The sequence below is a fragment of the Podarcis erhardii genome (assembly GCF_964252035.2).
Source record: "Podarcis erhardii genome assembly, chromosome: 6".
Classification (NCBI taxonomy): domain Eukaryota; kingdom Metazoa; phylum Chordata; class Lepidosauria; order Squamata; family Lacertidae; genus Podarcis; species Podarcis erhardii.
The window spans coordinates 9,518,862-9,536,853 of NC_138510.1; the positions used below are offsets into that span (position 1 = coordinate 9,518,862).

Sequence of the window (17,992 nt, forward strand, 5' to 3'; positions counted from 1 at the left end):
AATGCTATCCCCAAGAAGGCTAACCTGGTGCCTTCATTACCTATCTTTTAGTGCCAGGCAAAAACATTCCTCTTTTCCCAGGCCTTTGGCTAATTATACAATTTATGGCTTTTAAAACTTTATGTGGAGGGGGGGGTGTTGTTGTTTCTGTTTGTTATTATGGTATGCATTTTTGTAAACTACCTTGTGATCCTTAGATGAAGGACGGTATAGAAATTGAATAAGAATAATTCTGAAATTATTACTTCAAAAGTGAAGTGCATTGATGCCATGTTGCCCTCACTTGCTATTTATTTAGCAATAGGTTGGTATTTTTCCTTTATATTTTTGTATTATAGGAACTATGTTTGATCCGCTTCCATCCTGCAACAGAAGAGGAGGTGCCTTCCTACATTTCTCTGTACTCCTATTTTAGCAGTCGTGGCCGATTTGGTGTTGTTGCTAATAACAACAGACATGTCAAGGACCTCTATTTGATTCCTCTCAGTGCAAAGGATCCTATTCCATCCAAACTTTTACCCTTTGAGGGACCAGGTAAGCAATGAATTGTAGGAAACCCAAATACTGCTGCCCTTCTATGTTACAACTATAAATACCATACCAGACATCATTCATAAAACACACTTCAGTTGGATAAATGTAGAAAGGAAAAGCACTATATACTGGTTGATTGCGGTATGTCCCTGGTCGATCGCGGGATCATGCCCCCTCCCCCCAAAGCTCAACAACTTTGATGCTTTCCCAACAAAAGCTCAACAACTCTGGTCAGTCCAATGGGTAGCTCACTGCCATTTTTTAATAGATCGCAGTCTACTGGAAGTTGGACGTGCCTGCTATATAAAAATCATAGTTTGGGAAATTGGGAGACATAACCACAAGAACTTTGATCTTTTAAAAAGGCACAGGGAGGTTAGTTAAGTTTTAAAATATTGGTACGCAACATGACATGCTCCAAATGAGCAGAAGTGGTCAGCATCTTTGAACAGAAGCAAACACAGAAAGCCCACGGAACATCATTGACGTTGAAAGGTAAGATTGTCATTTCCAGACTATATTATAGGTGTACTTGAACTCCTACAATCAAAAACTCACAAGATCTCAAGATTTCAACACTGAGCTCGCCCAGTGGTGTGAGGAATGTCCCAAGGAACTCAAGCTTTCATAGCTGAAAGAGACACACACATAAATAAGGTGTAGTTACACACTAGTCCATCAGCTGTCTTGACACTGATAGATTCATTGCCCCAGGGAAGAGAACCACAGTCTCTGTCTTATTTCTAGAGGGAATGCTGTTTTTCTATCTAAATTAGTTTTTAATCAAACAGATACGGCATACTAATTAGTCAGAACTGATTAGAAATAAGGTTTATTTCAATACTATATTCCTGAGCTTCTGCACTCTTAAGAGATCACCCTGCTATTTATGTATGTTGTCCTTCTGAATAAATAATCACACAATACTGCACATATGCTTGTAAGGAAATTCTCTTCGGCTCCAGGATAAATCACAAGAAATTTCCATTTTGACTGGAAAAAAAGACTTTCATCCAGTCTCTTTAGTTTGTGGCAAACAAGCTGGGTAGGGGAGAGAAAATTGAGGTTTTCTCCTTTTGTATCTAAAGTAGTATTTCTTGTAACTTTGAATCTTGAACTTCAACCCCTTTCCATTTGTGTATATTGCTGAGGATTCTCAGGAAAAGTCTAGGGCACATACTCAGTTTACAGGCCTATTAGGCATAGCTGTCAGCCTGTTGGAACTGAGATTACAACATAGAAGTTGTAAAAATCTGACACTTCCCCACAACTGTGCATTTCATGGTTTGGTTATGGCAAACTAACTTCCTTGAAACCGTACCAGTCATTTAAGGAACTCCTCATAAGCTTTTGATAAACCCAAGCATCCCTAGAGCACCGTCTGAAAACCATACTAACATAGGGCACACTCTAAAATCCTATAAACAAAGAACCTTATTTCAAACTACTTGAATCTGAAAAAACAACCACTATTTCAAAATATGGACTGCCTGAAGCATTTTTTCAGATTCCACGTTGCTCTTGATTCTGAAGGCCTAGTTAAATGTTCAGGGGAAGAGAAGTCTTCTAATAGGGTTGTGACAACTCAGAAAGCATGTGAAATTTGTTTGAAAGCACCCCCATCATAATCCTCCTTGATGACAGCATACACATACTTCTATCAACAGGTTTTTTAAAAAAATAAATAGAGGAAACGGTCCAAATCATAATTTTCTGTGTGTGTTTTGAGGTGAGTCATATACATGAAGCCTATTAGAACCGTCTCAGTATACGCGGACATGTACGGGGAGAGGTATAAAATCTGCTATCCATTTATTTTAATGAAATTTACTGCTCTTATTACATGATCTTAATAAAATGTATTTTGTGCAAAGTGGTCATTGTCTCTTTCAATTCAGATGTTTTAGTGGCTGTAACCATGTATTGGACTCGGTCTAGTTAGTAAAATAAGTCTTATTTTATAGTGACACCTGCTAGGCTGCTAAAAATGTTATTCACACACATAGTTGAGACATATATTCTGTATCACAGGATCAATTCTGGCTTTCAGACTGTTGCTTTACCAGGCTGGCACAAAATATTTTAACAAAACAAATATCCTAAAGCATTTCGGTATTAGTTGGTATCAGTTATTCAGTAGAGCTTGCTCTGATATGTTTAAGATAGAGACTACAATATGCTTGACAGTATAATCCTCTACATATCTACTTCGAAGTTAATCCTCTTCAATTTCATAGGACTAGGACTAAGTTTGGTTTACAGAGGTTGTAGGTGAAATGGTTGTGACATACCTAGTGGTGATCATAAATAGTAGAGCTGGAGTACATCATGCGAATTCCTCATCTTTGCCTGAACCATTAGATGACTGTGCTGCATGGCAGACTTCTGTTCTACAAGAAGTCACTTCAGCTGATGTCAAAACCAAGAAAGAAAAAGAAAACATAATTTGTACTGGAACTGAAACTTGTTAATGTCACTAAACTTTAGGAGTTAAAAGTTGTAATTAGTTAAATCATTCTGTGTTTGGTGAAATAAGCTTCATTGCTACCTGCTTTTTCTTCTCAATAAGTAATGGGGAATGGAAATATGGGAAATGGATCAGAATGGCTGTCCCAGCCCCCACTCCCCGCAAGGAAATCTGCAGTGATATTGTTCCAAACTACATGAATTATCACACCTCCTCCATCATCAGTCCGATGTGTGTGATTCACATACCTGACACTGCTAAGCAGTAGAATGTCCAAAGAGCACTTGGTCATCTTATCTGACTGTTTCTTTTCCTACACTGACTAATGCAGGGCAGGGGAGGTGGGATAACCTAGGTGGATCCTTCAAGTATATGGCCCCATGCCAGCTGCCACAATTGCAACAAGCATGCCTTCTTGGAATCAGGTTCTATTCACTAAAAACCTTTTCAGCACTTGCAGACATTTATGCTGAAACTTGATGAAGATTTTCTATTTTGTTCCACAGACCATTTTGACTTACATATTTTCAAACACTGGCAGTCTCTCTTTCCCCCCAAGGAAGTTAGCATGTTCTCAAATCTACAAGTGAAATCATTGAGTGGTGGAATCGGGAGTGGATATCTGCAGAACTCATCTCCATACACTATTGAAGCTTGGTGTTTCTTTCATCAAAAGCTTAATATTTTAGTCAATAGGTATTCCCTAGCCCAAAGCTAGAAGAATATTAAAAGAAGAATATTGAGTATCTTGGTAATTGGAAGGAGGATCTTCGCAGTGAAAAAGCACCACTTGTACCTTTGATGCATTATTTATAATACAATACTACGTGCAGTCCGGATCATCAACATGAGACTCTCAGGTGCACATGTGCCTACAAGAGCCTTTCCTGCTTCTGGAATTAAGACTTGAAGAAAGCATTCAATTCTAGTCAACAGAATAGGTTCCTGTGCATGTTTGGCTCCTCATTCTCTCTCTCTCGTGTGTGTGTGTATCCCCCACAACTTTTCCAATATGCACATTGCTCACTGGCCCAAAATGATTGGTGACTCTAAAGAGCAGCAATATTTACAGGGCACCACACCCTTCCACAGCCTTTTTTTTTACTGAAATTCATTTTCTGCTTTCCTCAAAAGCAACTATAATAATCATATTGCTTACTAGATAGCTGGCGCTTGTTGGTCAGGCTGAGCACAACTAACATTGAGGGATTGTGTAAACTAGTCTTAGTACTGCTGCCAATTCCAATTATGAATAAGGGACATTACGGTGGATGCTTGGGTTGTGAGCGTGGTTCGTGCGGGAGGCACGCTCGCAACCTGCAGCACACACGCGGGTCGCGATTCAGCGCTTCTGCACATTCACAAAGTGAGATTTAGTGCTTCGCATGCGCAAGCGCCGAAACCTGGAAGTAACCCATTTTGGTACTTCTGGGTTCGGCACGGTGCACAACCTGAAAATACACAGCCTGAGGTATGACTGTATTGAGGTTCAGGTAAAGAAGGCTATAAAAAAGATCACTGAAGTAGCCCTACAGCTGCTTAATGAGCAGCACTGGTTTGCACCTACAGTGGTGACAAATCTTTTATGAAAACTTACTTTATAAAAATTCTTGGTTTTATGTCAAGAAATAAGCGTTCAGGGCTTTTTAAAAGTTTATGGGAGTGATGACATGAATGTCTTAATTTCTTAGAAACAGTAAGCCTCCATATACTTACCTGAATTCATAATATGGGCAGCAGCAACTAGACAGGAATTGATAAGTTTCCCTTAGGGGTCATATTTTTAATACAGTTTACATTCTTTCCTCTGATTCATATTCAGATCAATCTAGGAATATAGTGTACAGTAAAAAATACTAGTGGGTTTTTTTAAAAGGACTAGCTTAAAAAAAAAAATCAATATTTTTAACCTTCCTCCGGAAACAAATGTTGGTATACACTTTTGTAACTAGGCTCTTTTTTAACTAGGCTCTTATAAGAATCTAAGATGAACCTGCTGAATCAGGCCATTGGCCCATCTAGACCAGCATCATGTTCTCAATGGGGCCAACCTGTGAGATGCCTGCAAACTAGACCATGAGCACAACAGCACTGTGCCCACCTTAGATCCCCAGGAACTGGTATTTAGAGCCATAATGCCTCTGACTGGAGGTTGAATAGAGCCATTGAGGCATGTAGGAGCCATTGATAAACTTTAATAAATAAATAGGCTTACATGGTTGCTCATTATGCCTCCACAAAGAGTATAGTCTCTTTGTCACATTATCCCCAATAGTCATTGCTTGTAATCTGGCTTGCTTCATGTTTCCATTATCCACAGAGGCTAAACAGCCACGCAGAAGCTGCTTTCTTAAGTAGTGGTTTTAAAATTTATAGGGTTTGTATTTATAAGCTGGTTTATAAAACATTTCTGCCCACCCTTTCTAAATTAACTAGGTTAGTTACTTATAACCAGTTATTCAATACTTCTTAGCTGTGCACAAGAGATTGTAGTTAACTAATGCAAAATCATTTTTATTTCCATGTAACTTCTCACCTACATCCCCATTGGTTTTAAAACTGGGTTGGCCACCTTGAGGGCAATATAAGTATATATAGTTTGAACCCAGTAAGCCTAGCTCAACACTACACACTTTTGAATGCCAGCATTACAGTAGAACTGCTCAGTGTGTCAAAAAAATGATGGAAGGAGAAAACACGGCTTGACAGAAGTGTAGGTGGATTGTTCTGAGAACACCAAAGTTTATGTGGAGTACCACAGATCTTTGTAAGATTAATAGGCAAAAGCTGATCAAATTGTCCATGAAAGATTAGGCACAATTCTCTGCATGGTCACTCAGAAGTGTGCCCAGTGAGTTCAATGGGAATTACTCCCAGGTAATGGTGTAAAGGACTGGAAGATAAATTAATCAGAACAGTTAAGGGGATGCAAATGACAGCTTCCTTCGGAATTACAAACTAATTTTTTTAAAGGTCAGAGTAAACTTTTTTCACAACCATGTTTTTTTTTAATATGGAGTTATTAGTAATGGTCATTCTACATTTATTCTTTGCTGTTCTAAAACATTTTCTCTTCCAAAAGTACTTTCCTGTTTCATGCAATACATTTGTTAAGTCGTTGGTTTTTATCCTTATTCAGCAGACTTTCTGAGCACATGCTACATTTTAAACAGCCAAACAATTTATACTTTTCAACTGAAATGCCAACTTCCTTCATTTTAAGAGAAACAAAGTGAAGTTTTTTCCTATTAAATATATTTAGGACAACTTAAGTTAATAAACATGATCAGTGTTAAGATCAAAATCTTAAGAAGTAATAGTAATGGAAATGATTAGTACTTCAGCTTTACTTAAATATCACACACAAAAGAGAATTGAACACAACCAACTAAAACGAGAAAATCAAAATAATGCATTGACTGTCAAAATGTAGAGTAGTAGCCACTCCAGTAATTATTACTTTAGTGATTGTGGGAGGCATCTGATGGGCTAAATCACTGGGATTGCTAGATGAAAGTATTGGATATAATGCAGAACTAAGATATAAAAAGACTACAAATTTGGAAATAATGCATCAGTTGAATATTGTACTTGCCCTTATCTTCCTCCAAATGATAATACATTTAATGCAAATCGGAAATAAAATTATTCTCAGAAGATGAGATCCTTCATCCTCATTACATAGCACTCTTCTAATAAATTGAAATAGGCTACTTAATATTTGATCTGTTTTACTGTAACCTATTAGGGGGTGAACTATCATGGCATTTAACTATTCTTAAGTCTATAATATTCATATACTCTTAACTATATTCCTGAACATTTGCACAAGTGGGCAGAATGGACGGTAAAATTGGAGTTGAGGAAAGAAAAAGCAATGCATTATCAGACTCATCTACATGACTGTCCAGTTCTTAGGGCTGGAGTCTCTGTTGTATGTATAGTAATGAAAAACTTAAGCGCAACCTTATGAAACAACAACAGTGGTTTCCAGGGGCTTTATTGTTACTCATTTTCCATATATAATAGTATGAATGGTAAAAGCCTAGGTGTATGTATAATTCTATTTGTTGACCTAGTGATACTAACCTTGTAAGGTTATATCTCCATTGAAACATTTAACTAAACTGGAAATTGCTGGATCTCTCTCTCTCAGCAGTCTATTCCATAATTACCTCTGTTCCATTTCTCCTTTGAGTAATTCTGTATTTCCCCCAGTCATTATGCAGTGCTTTGTTAACCATCATTATGACTTACAGAAAGATCAGATGTTTGTATGTCTGCTGAAAGCAGGACTGGCAAAACTGGTGGTAGTGGTGGTCGTAATAATAATAATAATAATAATAATAATAATAATAATAATAAACAAGACCCTACTCATTTGACTGTTGATTTGTTAATTATTTGGAAATCATAAAAATGCACAGTTTTCTATTACCCTCTGATAATTTATATAGTTACTTGTGGAATCCTAAATTTGAGGATTCCACAAGTAACTAATAATAATAAGAGCCACTCTTTATTAAGGATCTAATCAGTCTCTGAAAGGTTAATTGGTTAAAAAATACAGCAGCCAAATTACTGGGATTCCATTTAGAACTCATGTTACCCTAATCCAGGATGCTCATGCTAGTGTTTAAAGCCCTAAACCACAAGTCCCAGTGTCTAAAACACCTTATTTCCTACAGATCCTCTTGGGTGTTAAAATCAGCAGAGAGGGCCCTCTTTATAGTTCTGCCACCCTGGGTGGTGATGGCCTGGGAGAGGGCACTATGCAGCAGCTGCTAAGTTATATAATTCCTCCTCCACAGAGATGCATTCAGCACCTTTTAAAAACGTAGTTTCTGATGCATGATGAAGACACACCTCTTTACCCTGGCCTTTGACACCTGAGATATATATTTTTGTTTCCCACCCTATTATTTTGATTGTATTTGTTTTAAATTGATATTAATATTGTGCATTACATTGCTGTAACCTGACATGTGACCTTGTCGGATGGATGATAAACAAATTAATAATGCACGCTCACCTGGGAGTTAAGTACCATTGGACTTAATGGGACTTGGTTGTGGGTAGGCATAGGACTGTACTGCAAGGGTTGTGCTTTGTAGATAAGTGACATGATCCATGGAGGAATCTCATAGACATCACGAACATACGCAGAGAAGTTCGACTGGCTCCCTCCTTGCTGTCCTTCGGCCAGCAGGTGAAGCCATTCTTATTCCAACAGGCCTTTTGGTACTGATTTTTAAGGAAAGGGCTGGTGCTGTGAATTAAATAGTTTCCCCCTCCCCTAAGTTTTTAGCTGTTTCTATTTTATCTGTAAGCAGCCTTGAGTATCTGGGAGAAAGTTAAGGATGATGATAAGAACATCATCATCATCAAGTGACAATCACCAGTTTTACTACATAAAAGCATATATTGGTTTCTCAGTAATATTGAGAAGAAAATACAGTTTTTGACTTAGTTACAGTCTGACAGTTACTTTAATGTGCTGTTTTCCGCTAATTATTATTACATTCATTAATAAAGTAGAGTATGCATAGTGTTCTGTAACATTTTTCATATTGTTTGTTACAAATCTTAGCAATGACTGATTTCAAGCTTAAATTTTTTTAAAAAAAAAAATCTTACATGAAATCTTGTTTTGTCTTACAGGTCTTGAATCAGCACGTCCAAACTTAATTCTTGGATTAGTAATTTGTCAGAAAACTAAGCGACCTGCAGCTGTACTGGAAACTGAAAAGATGGAAGAAAAGAAAAGCAGGATTCAGTTGCAGGAAGAAACCGAAGTATCTGCGTACCCTAAAGGCAATATGGCTTCTCAGCAAGAGAAAAAACCTGCAAAATTCTCTCTCTATACTGGAGAAACAATTGTCAGTACAACACCCCCTGGATCTCCTCCACCTCCACCCCCAGAGCCAACTTCTGCGTTAAAAATATTGTCATCAATTAAATCTGGAAGCTCAGCCACTGTTGCACAATCAAGTGCTTCTGTGTTGGGAATTAACACAGCTACTGCATCTTCTACTGCTTCCTCATCTTCAAAATCAGCCACACCACTTGATCACATCCTGCAAACTCTTTTCGGGAAAAAGAAATCTTTTGATCCTGTTTCCAAGGATTCTGAAGGTGCTCAGACTGAAATGCAGACTGTTGGTGAGGAAGGATTACCAGCAGCTCCCATACTTGATCCCATTGTGCAGCAATTTGGACAAATGTCGAAAGACAAAGCTATAGAAGAGGAGGAAGATGACAGGCCTTATGATCCTGAGGAAGAGTATGCTCCACAGAAAGCTTTTGAAATGCAAAGTTGTGAAAGTGGTCTTGAAAAAAGATGTGAAACTTCAGAGCAAGAAGATGAAGCCTATGATCCAGAAGATGAAACTATCTTAGAAGAGGCAAAGGTTACTGTTGATGATTTGCCTAATAAAATGTTTTCGGAATCTAAAAGCCACTCCTTGACAGCATCATCTTCATTTGTGCCCGATGTATCTGCTCCACCATCTTTGGTAGAGCAACAGAAAATGTTAGAAGAATTAAACAAACAAATAGAAGAACAGAAAAGACAGCTGGAAGAACAAGAAGAAGCCCTCAGGCAACAACGAGCAGCTGTTGGTGTATCAATGGCTCATTTTTCAGTTTCTGATGCTTTGATGTCACCACCTCCAAAATCATCTCTAGCAAAAAATGAGCTATTCCAACATGAAAAACAGACTACTGAAAAATCTGAATTGCCTACATCTACAAGTCAAACTCAATTGTTAAATCAGGGAAGTGATCCTAGACAAAGTAGAGATCCCAGACAAGCTAGAAGGATTCTAACAGAGTGTAATGAAAATGCTGACTCTAATGTAAAGCAGCATGTTATAGAATCGCCTACAGTACAAATTCCTCCACCCAGCTATGCAGGTCCATTGCAAACTGCACTTGACAAAGCAGATAAAACATTGATTTCTGTCCCTCATCCTAGTCATAAAGATACATGGGTTACTAGTGAAAAAGGTTCTGTTATGTCTGAACAAGATGTGCCCACTATCAACCCTGAAAATGCCCCACAGGTTCACCAGGAAACTGTAAATAAACCAGCTTTTATTGAAACATCTACAACTGCACCTGTTCGTAAAGTACTGCTACCCACTCCTGTCAATCCATGTTTCCTCCCTACTTTCTCTTCACCTAACAGTGTTCAGTCTGTAGCTTGGTCAAATGAATCTCAGGAGAAAAATGTTCCAGGGGTAGCAAAGGATTCTTTCCCAAGCCCAGTGTTCCCATCTCAGGAGAAGGCTCCTGGCCATTTTGAAACAGAAAGAGGTCCATCACATTATGAAGACCAAAGAAATCCACAGCCTTGCCACTTTTATGAACAAATGGAGTCACCCACAATTAAAAATGATGAAGAAAGAGGTGGGCCCCCATTTTCTTCTCTTGGGCACAAAAGCGGTCCTCCATTAATGAGTGGTGCTCCAGATTTCCATGGACAGAGGGGTCTACCACAACAATTTACTGAAGGGCATAATCCTCTACCAAATAATGATGGACAAAGGGGGCCTCCACCCAACAGGTTTGGAGCCCCAAGAGCACCTATCCCTTCCTTATTTTCTGCACAACATGGACCACCACCAGCACATTTTGGTGATAATAGGGGCCCTTCACAATCATTTCCTGATGGGCCAAGAGAAATTGCACCTTCTCAATTTGAAGAGCATAGGGAACCTCACATGGAACACAGGGATTCCCAATATGCAGATCCCCAATATCATGAGATGAGTGGTGGTTCTGGACAATTTGAAGGACCTGAGCCTCCGCAGTTTATGGGAAATAGAGGACCTTCACCCTTTCCTTTCGGGAACCCAAGAAGGCCTCCACCAAATCAATTTAAAGGTCAAAGAGGAGGCCCGTCACCTCAGTTTGGAGGGCCAAGAGGTCCATCACCTAATCATTTTGGTGGTTCAAGAGGTCCTCCTCCAAATCAGTTTGAAGGACAAAGAGGACCTGCTCCAAGTCACATGCCAGGACCAAGAGGACTTCTACCACCACCGTTTGAAGAACGGAGAGGGAGCCCACCACCCAGGTTTCCAAATCAGAGAGGTCCAGCACCACATCAGTTTGGAGGACCAAGGGGACCTGCACCTGGTCTATTTCCAGAAAAAAATGAACCTCCCCCAAATAGACATAACTTTCCAGGACAATCTCAGCAAGGTATGAAGCCAAGCCCCAGACCACTCTTGGATCTTCCAAGTCATCCACCTCAGCACAGGAAAGAGATGTGGGATGAAACTGGACCACCTGCCTCTCATCCTAATACTTCAGGGCAGGGTTCTGAGACAGAAGCACAGTGGTCAGCATCTGATTTTCGAGATGGCCGAAGTAATGACTATAGAGCGCAGACTTTTGAAGGGAGACAAAGAGAGAGATTTGAGGGAGGTAATAAGGAAAAAATACTAGAGCAGTCTGATCAGTCAGATAATCGATCAAATAGAGTAACGGATGATAGACGACGAGATCGTGACCACAACTGGGCTTGGGAAAGGGACCGTGGCAGAAACTGGAATAGGGGGAGAGAAAGGGAATGGGAGAGACATAAAGAAAAAGACTGGGATAAAAACAGAGAGAGAACCTATAACAAAGACAGGGATAGAGATTCAGAACGGGGGAAAGACTGGGAAAGAACCAGAGAGAGAGCCAGAACCAGAGATGGAGATACTTACCGAAGACGAGACAGATCAAGAAGCAGAGACCGTGATTATGACAGATTCAGGGACAGAGAACGAGCTCGAAGTAGAGACAGAGAAAGGGATAGAGAAAGAGATAGAGACCGTGACAAAGACAGAGCAAGAGATCGCAAGGACCGGAGTAAAAGTAAGGAGTGCGATAAGGACTCTAAGCAAGAAACACAAACTGGTGGCCAAAGGGCATCACATGCAGAAGCTTCTTCCGCTAAGCAGACATAGAAACATAATTATTCTTCAATAATGAGCCACATGAGGAAGAAAAACATGACTCTTTATTACTTGTACATATTGTATATTCTGATCGTTAGGCATAGTTTGGTAAAACCTGTTTCACAAATGAGATTTTGGATTGTAAATGCATATATTCATATATTAAGCAGGTACATGCTGGACTTGCTACATTTTGTTCACCTCCTCCCTCTATAAGATATGTAAGGCACAATCCTTTCCCGCATGGGCACAGTGCCTGAGTACTGTTTCCCCCTAGCCTTGGACCATTGCACTGCCTGCTAGACCAGGGGTCTGGGACCAGGGGATCCAATATTCCATCCACACAGAAAAACTAATGCCTATAGCATTACAGTTCTAAAATGTTGCTTTTTTCCTACTTACTTTGTCTTTAAATTTCCATTTACAGAAGTAAAAATGGGAACTCTCTTCAATGAGCACATTGCTTTTTATGGATGTAAAGTTATGTTTTCCACTAACTTGAAATGTGATTTTATGAAAATTTAAACAATATCTTAGAAGCCATACCATTACATCTTAAATATATAGTATTTTGGTGTTTCAGTACAGTAGTTCCTACATTCAGGAGAGCCCAACATTTCTGTCCTGAGCTAATTAGGGCAGGATTTTGTGTATTTAAAGAAAGATTGCTGGGGAGCAGTATTTCTAGCAGCTGGCAGAGTATTTGAATAATAAACATTAAGCTTCTAGGTTCATTATCTTCCTTTTTACATGAGGGCATTTTGAGTTAGATTTCAACTAAGACAAAAAAATGCCTGAGTAAGTAACCATATTTCCTGTTTAGTTTAAGGTTTTTAATGTTGAATTTGTACAAAAAGTGTAATTGATTAAAAATTAATGACACCTCTATACAAAGCAACTAAACTTTTAAAACATACTTATTGGAAAACATTTTATAAATGGTTCAAGTGACTGACTGAAAAGAGAGTAGTTTGCAGATCTAATCCTTTGTGCAGAATAAATATGGATAATTTAAGCAGTTTGACTTTTCCAGTGCTCAAAGTAAAATATTTGGACAAGTTGTGTTAAGTACCTTTGAGTCTTACTAATAACAATGGGAGACATTTAAGTATGTAATAATTGCCCCATTGAAATATGTGGAGCTTAAAAGTGCTTAAATTAGGCTAGAATACATCCTCAGTCCTGTTCTTGCCACACTCATGGCTATCTTGATAACATTGGAAATAAATATTTGTGTAAAAAATGGAGTAGTAAAACTGATACTAACAAATCTGCTTTAAAGAGGAGAGCTTTTCACTGTGAAATAATGCAGTATACTATTACTTTTCCTGTATCTTTCAAGTTCATAATTCAAAAGAATGCATGGGGGGAAATCCTACCAGTTTAACTGAATTTATGCACTTATAGTTGAGCAGTTACTTTGATATTTTTATAAACATTTTGCAAATGTAAAAATAGATTCGTAACATTGGCATTTTCAGATCTGCATTTCAAGTAGCACTACTCCTATAAATAAATCACTACAGATTTACACTTTATATTGGTACATCTTACACTTTAAACATCAAGGACAAACTGATTTAAACAATGACCTGTATGCAAAACTCTTTTGCAGAAATATTAAAAAGAAAGAGGTAGTGTAGAACATAAATATCTACTATGATGTAATTTTTCTATTCAAAATGTTTCTAACTTAGATATATATGAAAGTATGCAAAATCAAGTGTTTGTTTAGGTTTATTTGAAAGGGGTTTCTGTAAATTGTATTTTATATTTCAGAATATATCACTGTACATTAAATGTGGAACTTCATAGGTTTTGTTACTGTAAGTCAAATAAACATCTAAAGAAAGCCGTTGTATCAAAATTTTCATAGGAACTGATGGCAGAATCTGCCACATTAATCCTACTCTAATGTTTCAGTTTCTTTGGATGGTTGATTCCAGAACAGGGTATCTCTATTTTGAGAATGAGGAATGGCAAGAGGAATGGGTAGCTGACTTTGCAACCACTAGATGAGCTCTTCAGCCAGAGATCACTTAGTAAAACGAGGAATACGTCACTCAAATAGTCTAACAACAACAAAAAAGTATGGTCATTTGGTTGGCTGTTGGCCAAACAGTCCTATGACATGATGCTCAGTGCTCCATCTGCATGTCAGTATAGCAGTCATGCCTCTCAGTACTACACTGAACCCAGGTCTTCCCTTGTACTCATGCAGCAATTGATGCAAACCCCAGTGCTCTTTATTGGAAAGATAAAGATTGTTACTCTACAAAACTGTAGCCATAAAGTATATTTGAGAATGATCAAGGTACTTCAAACACTCACAAAACAAAATAATAATAAATTCCTTCCAGTAGCACCTTAGAAACCAATTAAGTTATTGGTATGAGCTTTTGTGTGCATGCACACTTCTTCAGATACGCACATGAAAGCTCATACCAATAACAAACTTAGTTGGTCTCGTAAGGTGCTACTGGAAGGAATTTGTTTGTTTGTTTTGACTACGGCAGACCAACACGGCTACCTACCTGTAACTCACAAAACTGATACTACAAAACTGATACTACTTCTTCAGGTATCTGAAGAAGTGTGCATGCACACGAAAGCTCATACCTAGAACTAACTTAGTTGGTCTTTAAGGTGCTACTGGAAGGAATTTTTTTTCTTTTATTTTGTTTTGACTATGGCAGACCAACACGGCTACCTACCTGTAACTAAAACTGATACTGTACTAGGAAAGCCTCACCTGGGGGATGGCTGGCATTTGTAAACCTATTATTGAAAGAGGGTGTGTGAAATGTACCCCCCCCCATGACCATTGTACTTGTACATTAACAATAACTGAGATTTGGTACACACATGAGCTGTATGCAGAGCTCCAAGTTTAGGCTGAATTTATGTTGAAGGGAATGGGATTACACCACCCATCCTGTCCCTTGAATGTACATGTTCAGTGCAGAAGCTAAAGCGGTGTCCTTCCTGTATTACCGTGTGTGTGTGTGTGTGTGTGTGTGTGTGAGTGTGTGTGTGAGAGAAAATGGGGAGTTTACTTAGGTGAGTCAAATCTTGGCACACAAAAATCTAGATTCCAGTATTCCAGCACAGTGTAAGCCAAACCCTATGGAATATTGCTCTGAATATCTCAGCACATGGTTAAATTGGGCTGGGAAGTGGAGGAGGTGCACCACTGCCTGCCAATAATAATGACAGTTTTTAGAGCAAAGTTGGGACACATTAGCATATGATATGGATCTTTGATTACAGAATGCAAGCTAAAAGAATTCAATAGTTTCAAGAGACCCTAAAGTCTGCTCAGAACTGCCGCAGTGATAAAGGAGGCCAAATACTTCAAACAATTCGTCCGGTATTTTTACTCCAAATCTGAGCACCCTCATTTATGTAGCCAGAACAACAGCTGTGCAAAGAGGCAGAGTATGTAGAATGCTGATAGGGTGTTGAGAGGGGGAAATTGAAAATAAGTGGGAGGGGAAAGGAGATGGGAGTAGCTGGAAAAAACGGCATGGTCAAATACCATAGGTCAGGGGTTAGCAAACTTTTTCAGCAGGGGGCCGGTCCACTGTCCCTCAGACCTTGTGGGGGGCCGGACAATATTTTGAAAAAAATAAATGAACGAATTCCTAGGCCCCACAAATATCCCAGAGATGCATTTTAAATAAAAGCACACATTCTACTCATGTAAAAACATGCTGATTCCCAGACCGTCCGCGGGCTGGATTGAGAAGGTGATCCCCCCGGGCCTTAGTTTGCCTACCCATGCCATAGGTGCCAACTCCCTGGGTGCCTGAGCACTCACAAATTTTGGTGCCAGGGCCATGCACCCTGCATGGCACCCATGGTCACGGGGCCAAGCTGCCACTCCTGTAAGATACATATGTTCTTCTGTGACAGATTTCAAACATTTTGTTTTCTTGCACAAAAGAGCGATGAAAGACAGCTGACTTACAGGAATTGGCTACCTCTTATTTGGTAGAAGGGGAATGTAGGATTAAAACAGGCAGCAGGGCTGTTTCACATACAGTGGTGCCCCACAAGACGAATGCCTCGCAAGATGAAAAACCCGCTAGACAAAAGGGTTTTCGGTTTTCGAGGCGCTTCGCAAGACGAATTTCCCTATGGGCTTGCTTCGCAAGACGAAAACGTCTTGCGAGTCTTGCAATTTTTTTTGCTCCACCCCCCCCCTTTTTCTAAGCCGCTAATAGCGCTAATCCGCTAATAGGGTTGCTTCGCAAGACGAAAAAACCGCAAGACGAAGAGACTCGCGGAACGGATTCTTTTCGTCTTGCGAGGCACCACTGTACAGTAGTACCTCAGGTTACATACGCTTCAGGTTACAGACTCCGCTAACCCAGAAATAGTACCTCAGGTTAAGTACTTAATTCGTTCCGGAGGTCCGTACTTAACCTGAAACTGTTCTTAACCTGAAGCACCACTTTAGCTAATGGGGCCTCCTGCTGCCGCCACACCGCCAGAGCATGATTTCTGTTTTCATCCTGAAGCAAAGTTCTTAACCCGAGGTACTATTTCTGGGTTAGCGGAGTCTGTAGCCTGAAGCGTATGTAACCCAAGGTACCACTGTACATTTATCACTCAGTAAAGCACTGCCCAGTAGCCATCACAGTCTGAATGCATCAGGACACTGTAGCAGCTGAAATTATTGCAAATACATTTTAATAGTGGCAATTCACCTGCAAATTATCAGGTATTAGGTCTTGTGATACTGCAGCAAGCTAGAACTTACCTTTCCACCCAGCCATCGCTATAGCAAACTTTGGTGGGAAAGTATGGATAGGACTGTCGTCCAAATGGTGACTCACCAAGAAACAGCGGAGCTATCCATGTACTTGCAGAAGCCGCAAAAATCCATAAAATAAAAAAATCTTCAAAACAGCCCAGTGAGCTAGCCAGCAAAAGAATTTGATGCAGCTGACAGCATTATGTCAGTAATATATTCTATAATACATGGAAGTCCTGAGAGGAAATTGTTCTTTTATTTTTGCAACGACTGCAAAGTTAGGCTAGGAAAACCTAATGGGAAAGGTGATTTCTTTTGGAGATAGGTACTTAAGAGAAAAGAATTTAGCTTAAGGAACATTTCCCCATTGTGGAACAGTTGCCTCTTCCGGAAGTTTAACATTTAAAAGTAACAATTATGTAAATATAAATGGTAATGCATATATTTATTTAGAAGCATTTATGCTGTATACTACTTAATATTTCAAAACTCTCTTAATGAGTTTGAACTGTTCTTGGCTTTTATCCTAGAGATTCAGGGCCAGCCCAAACTAGCAAAACGAAACGAAATTTTTTTTTTAATACTCAAAGCAATTAAGCAAAACAAAAGTCATATTTAAATGTTTTATGGTTCAGAGGGTGCAATACGCGATTCCAAAAAAAAAAAGTGCATGTGTAGCCGGACTTTTGCAAATTAGGGTTTACAATCCCGGGAGTTTAATCCTATTTTCTGAACAGATGTGCAAATAATTGTGCAGAAGGAAGCGAAACCTGCCTTTGCAATTGGACGCAAGGGCATTCATGGGTTGTTGTTTTTTTAATTTTTCAGTGTACTGTACATCCTTCTCGTAAACGCGGAGGATAATTTATGATTTGATGTGATTTCTATACCGCTTTATGCGGTATTTATTTTATTTTTAAAAAATATTTTGTGTTGCCCAATGTGGAGCGGGATGCTCTGGATCCAAGGGGATCTTGTCCTTGGAAGAGATGCTGCTGCTGCTGCGCCCAGCATCTCTCCAAGGAGCCCCTTTACCTAGGAGCAAGCCCCGCAGGATTCAGCGGCGTTTACTTCCGAGTAGGCATGGATTGAGCCCCTCATGCTTAAGGGACAGGCCCGCCGAAGCCGACGGGGCAAGAAGCTTCGGTTCCCGAACGCCGCACGTCCCTTGGCTTCCAACGGGCCTACTCGAGAGGAGCAGCAGGATTCGAGTCTGGCCTCCAAGCCCCCCAAATAACGAAAGTAATAACCGCGACTGGCAACCTCCACACGTAGGGAGTAAGT

The 17,992-nt window shown here is 39.5% G+C and overlaps 1 protein-coding gene and 1 long non-coding RNA gene across 12 annotated transcripts in view; one reads left to right on the top strand and one right to left on the bottom strand.

Moving 5' to 3' along the window:
- Positions 1-13,801, top strand: part of DIDO1 (death inducer-obliterator 1) — a 67,147-nt gene extending 53,346 nt beyond the window's left edge. For 8 of the 9 annotated variants that reach the window (XM_081867429.1, XM_081867434.1, XM_081867428.1 and 5 more), the window contains 2 exons: positions 339-534; positions 8,663-13,801. In XM_081867429.1, coding sequence (XP_081723555.1) covers positions 339-534; positions 8,663-11,958 — 3,492 coding nt within the window. In that variant the 3' untranslated portion in view covers positions 11,959-13,801. Of the gene's footprint in view, positions 1-338; positions 535-2,041; positions 2,206-8,662 lie in introns of those variants that run through there. The other variant, XM_081867435.1, reaches the window with a different exon arrangement.
- Positions 1-17,986, bottom strand: part of LOC309345158 — a 50,049-nt gene extending 32,063 nt beyond the window's left edge. For all 3 annotated transcript variants that reach the window (XR_014158023.1, XR_014158024.1, XR_014158025.1), the window contains exons 1-3: positions 16,715-17,986; positions 8,639-8,743; positions 2,826-2,943 (exon numbers count right to left, since the gene is read on the bottom strand). This is a non-coding gene — a long non-coding RNA (uncharacterized lncRNA). The remainder of the gene's footprint in view (positions 1-2,825; positions 2,944-8,638; positions 8,744-16,714) is intronic.
- Positions 17,987-17,992: the final 6 nt, after the last annotated feature.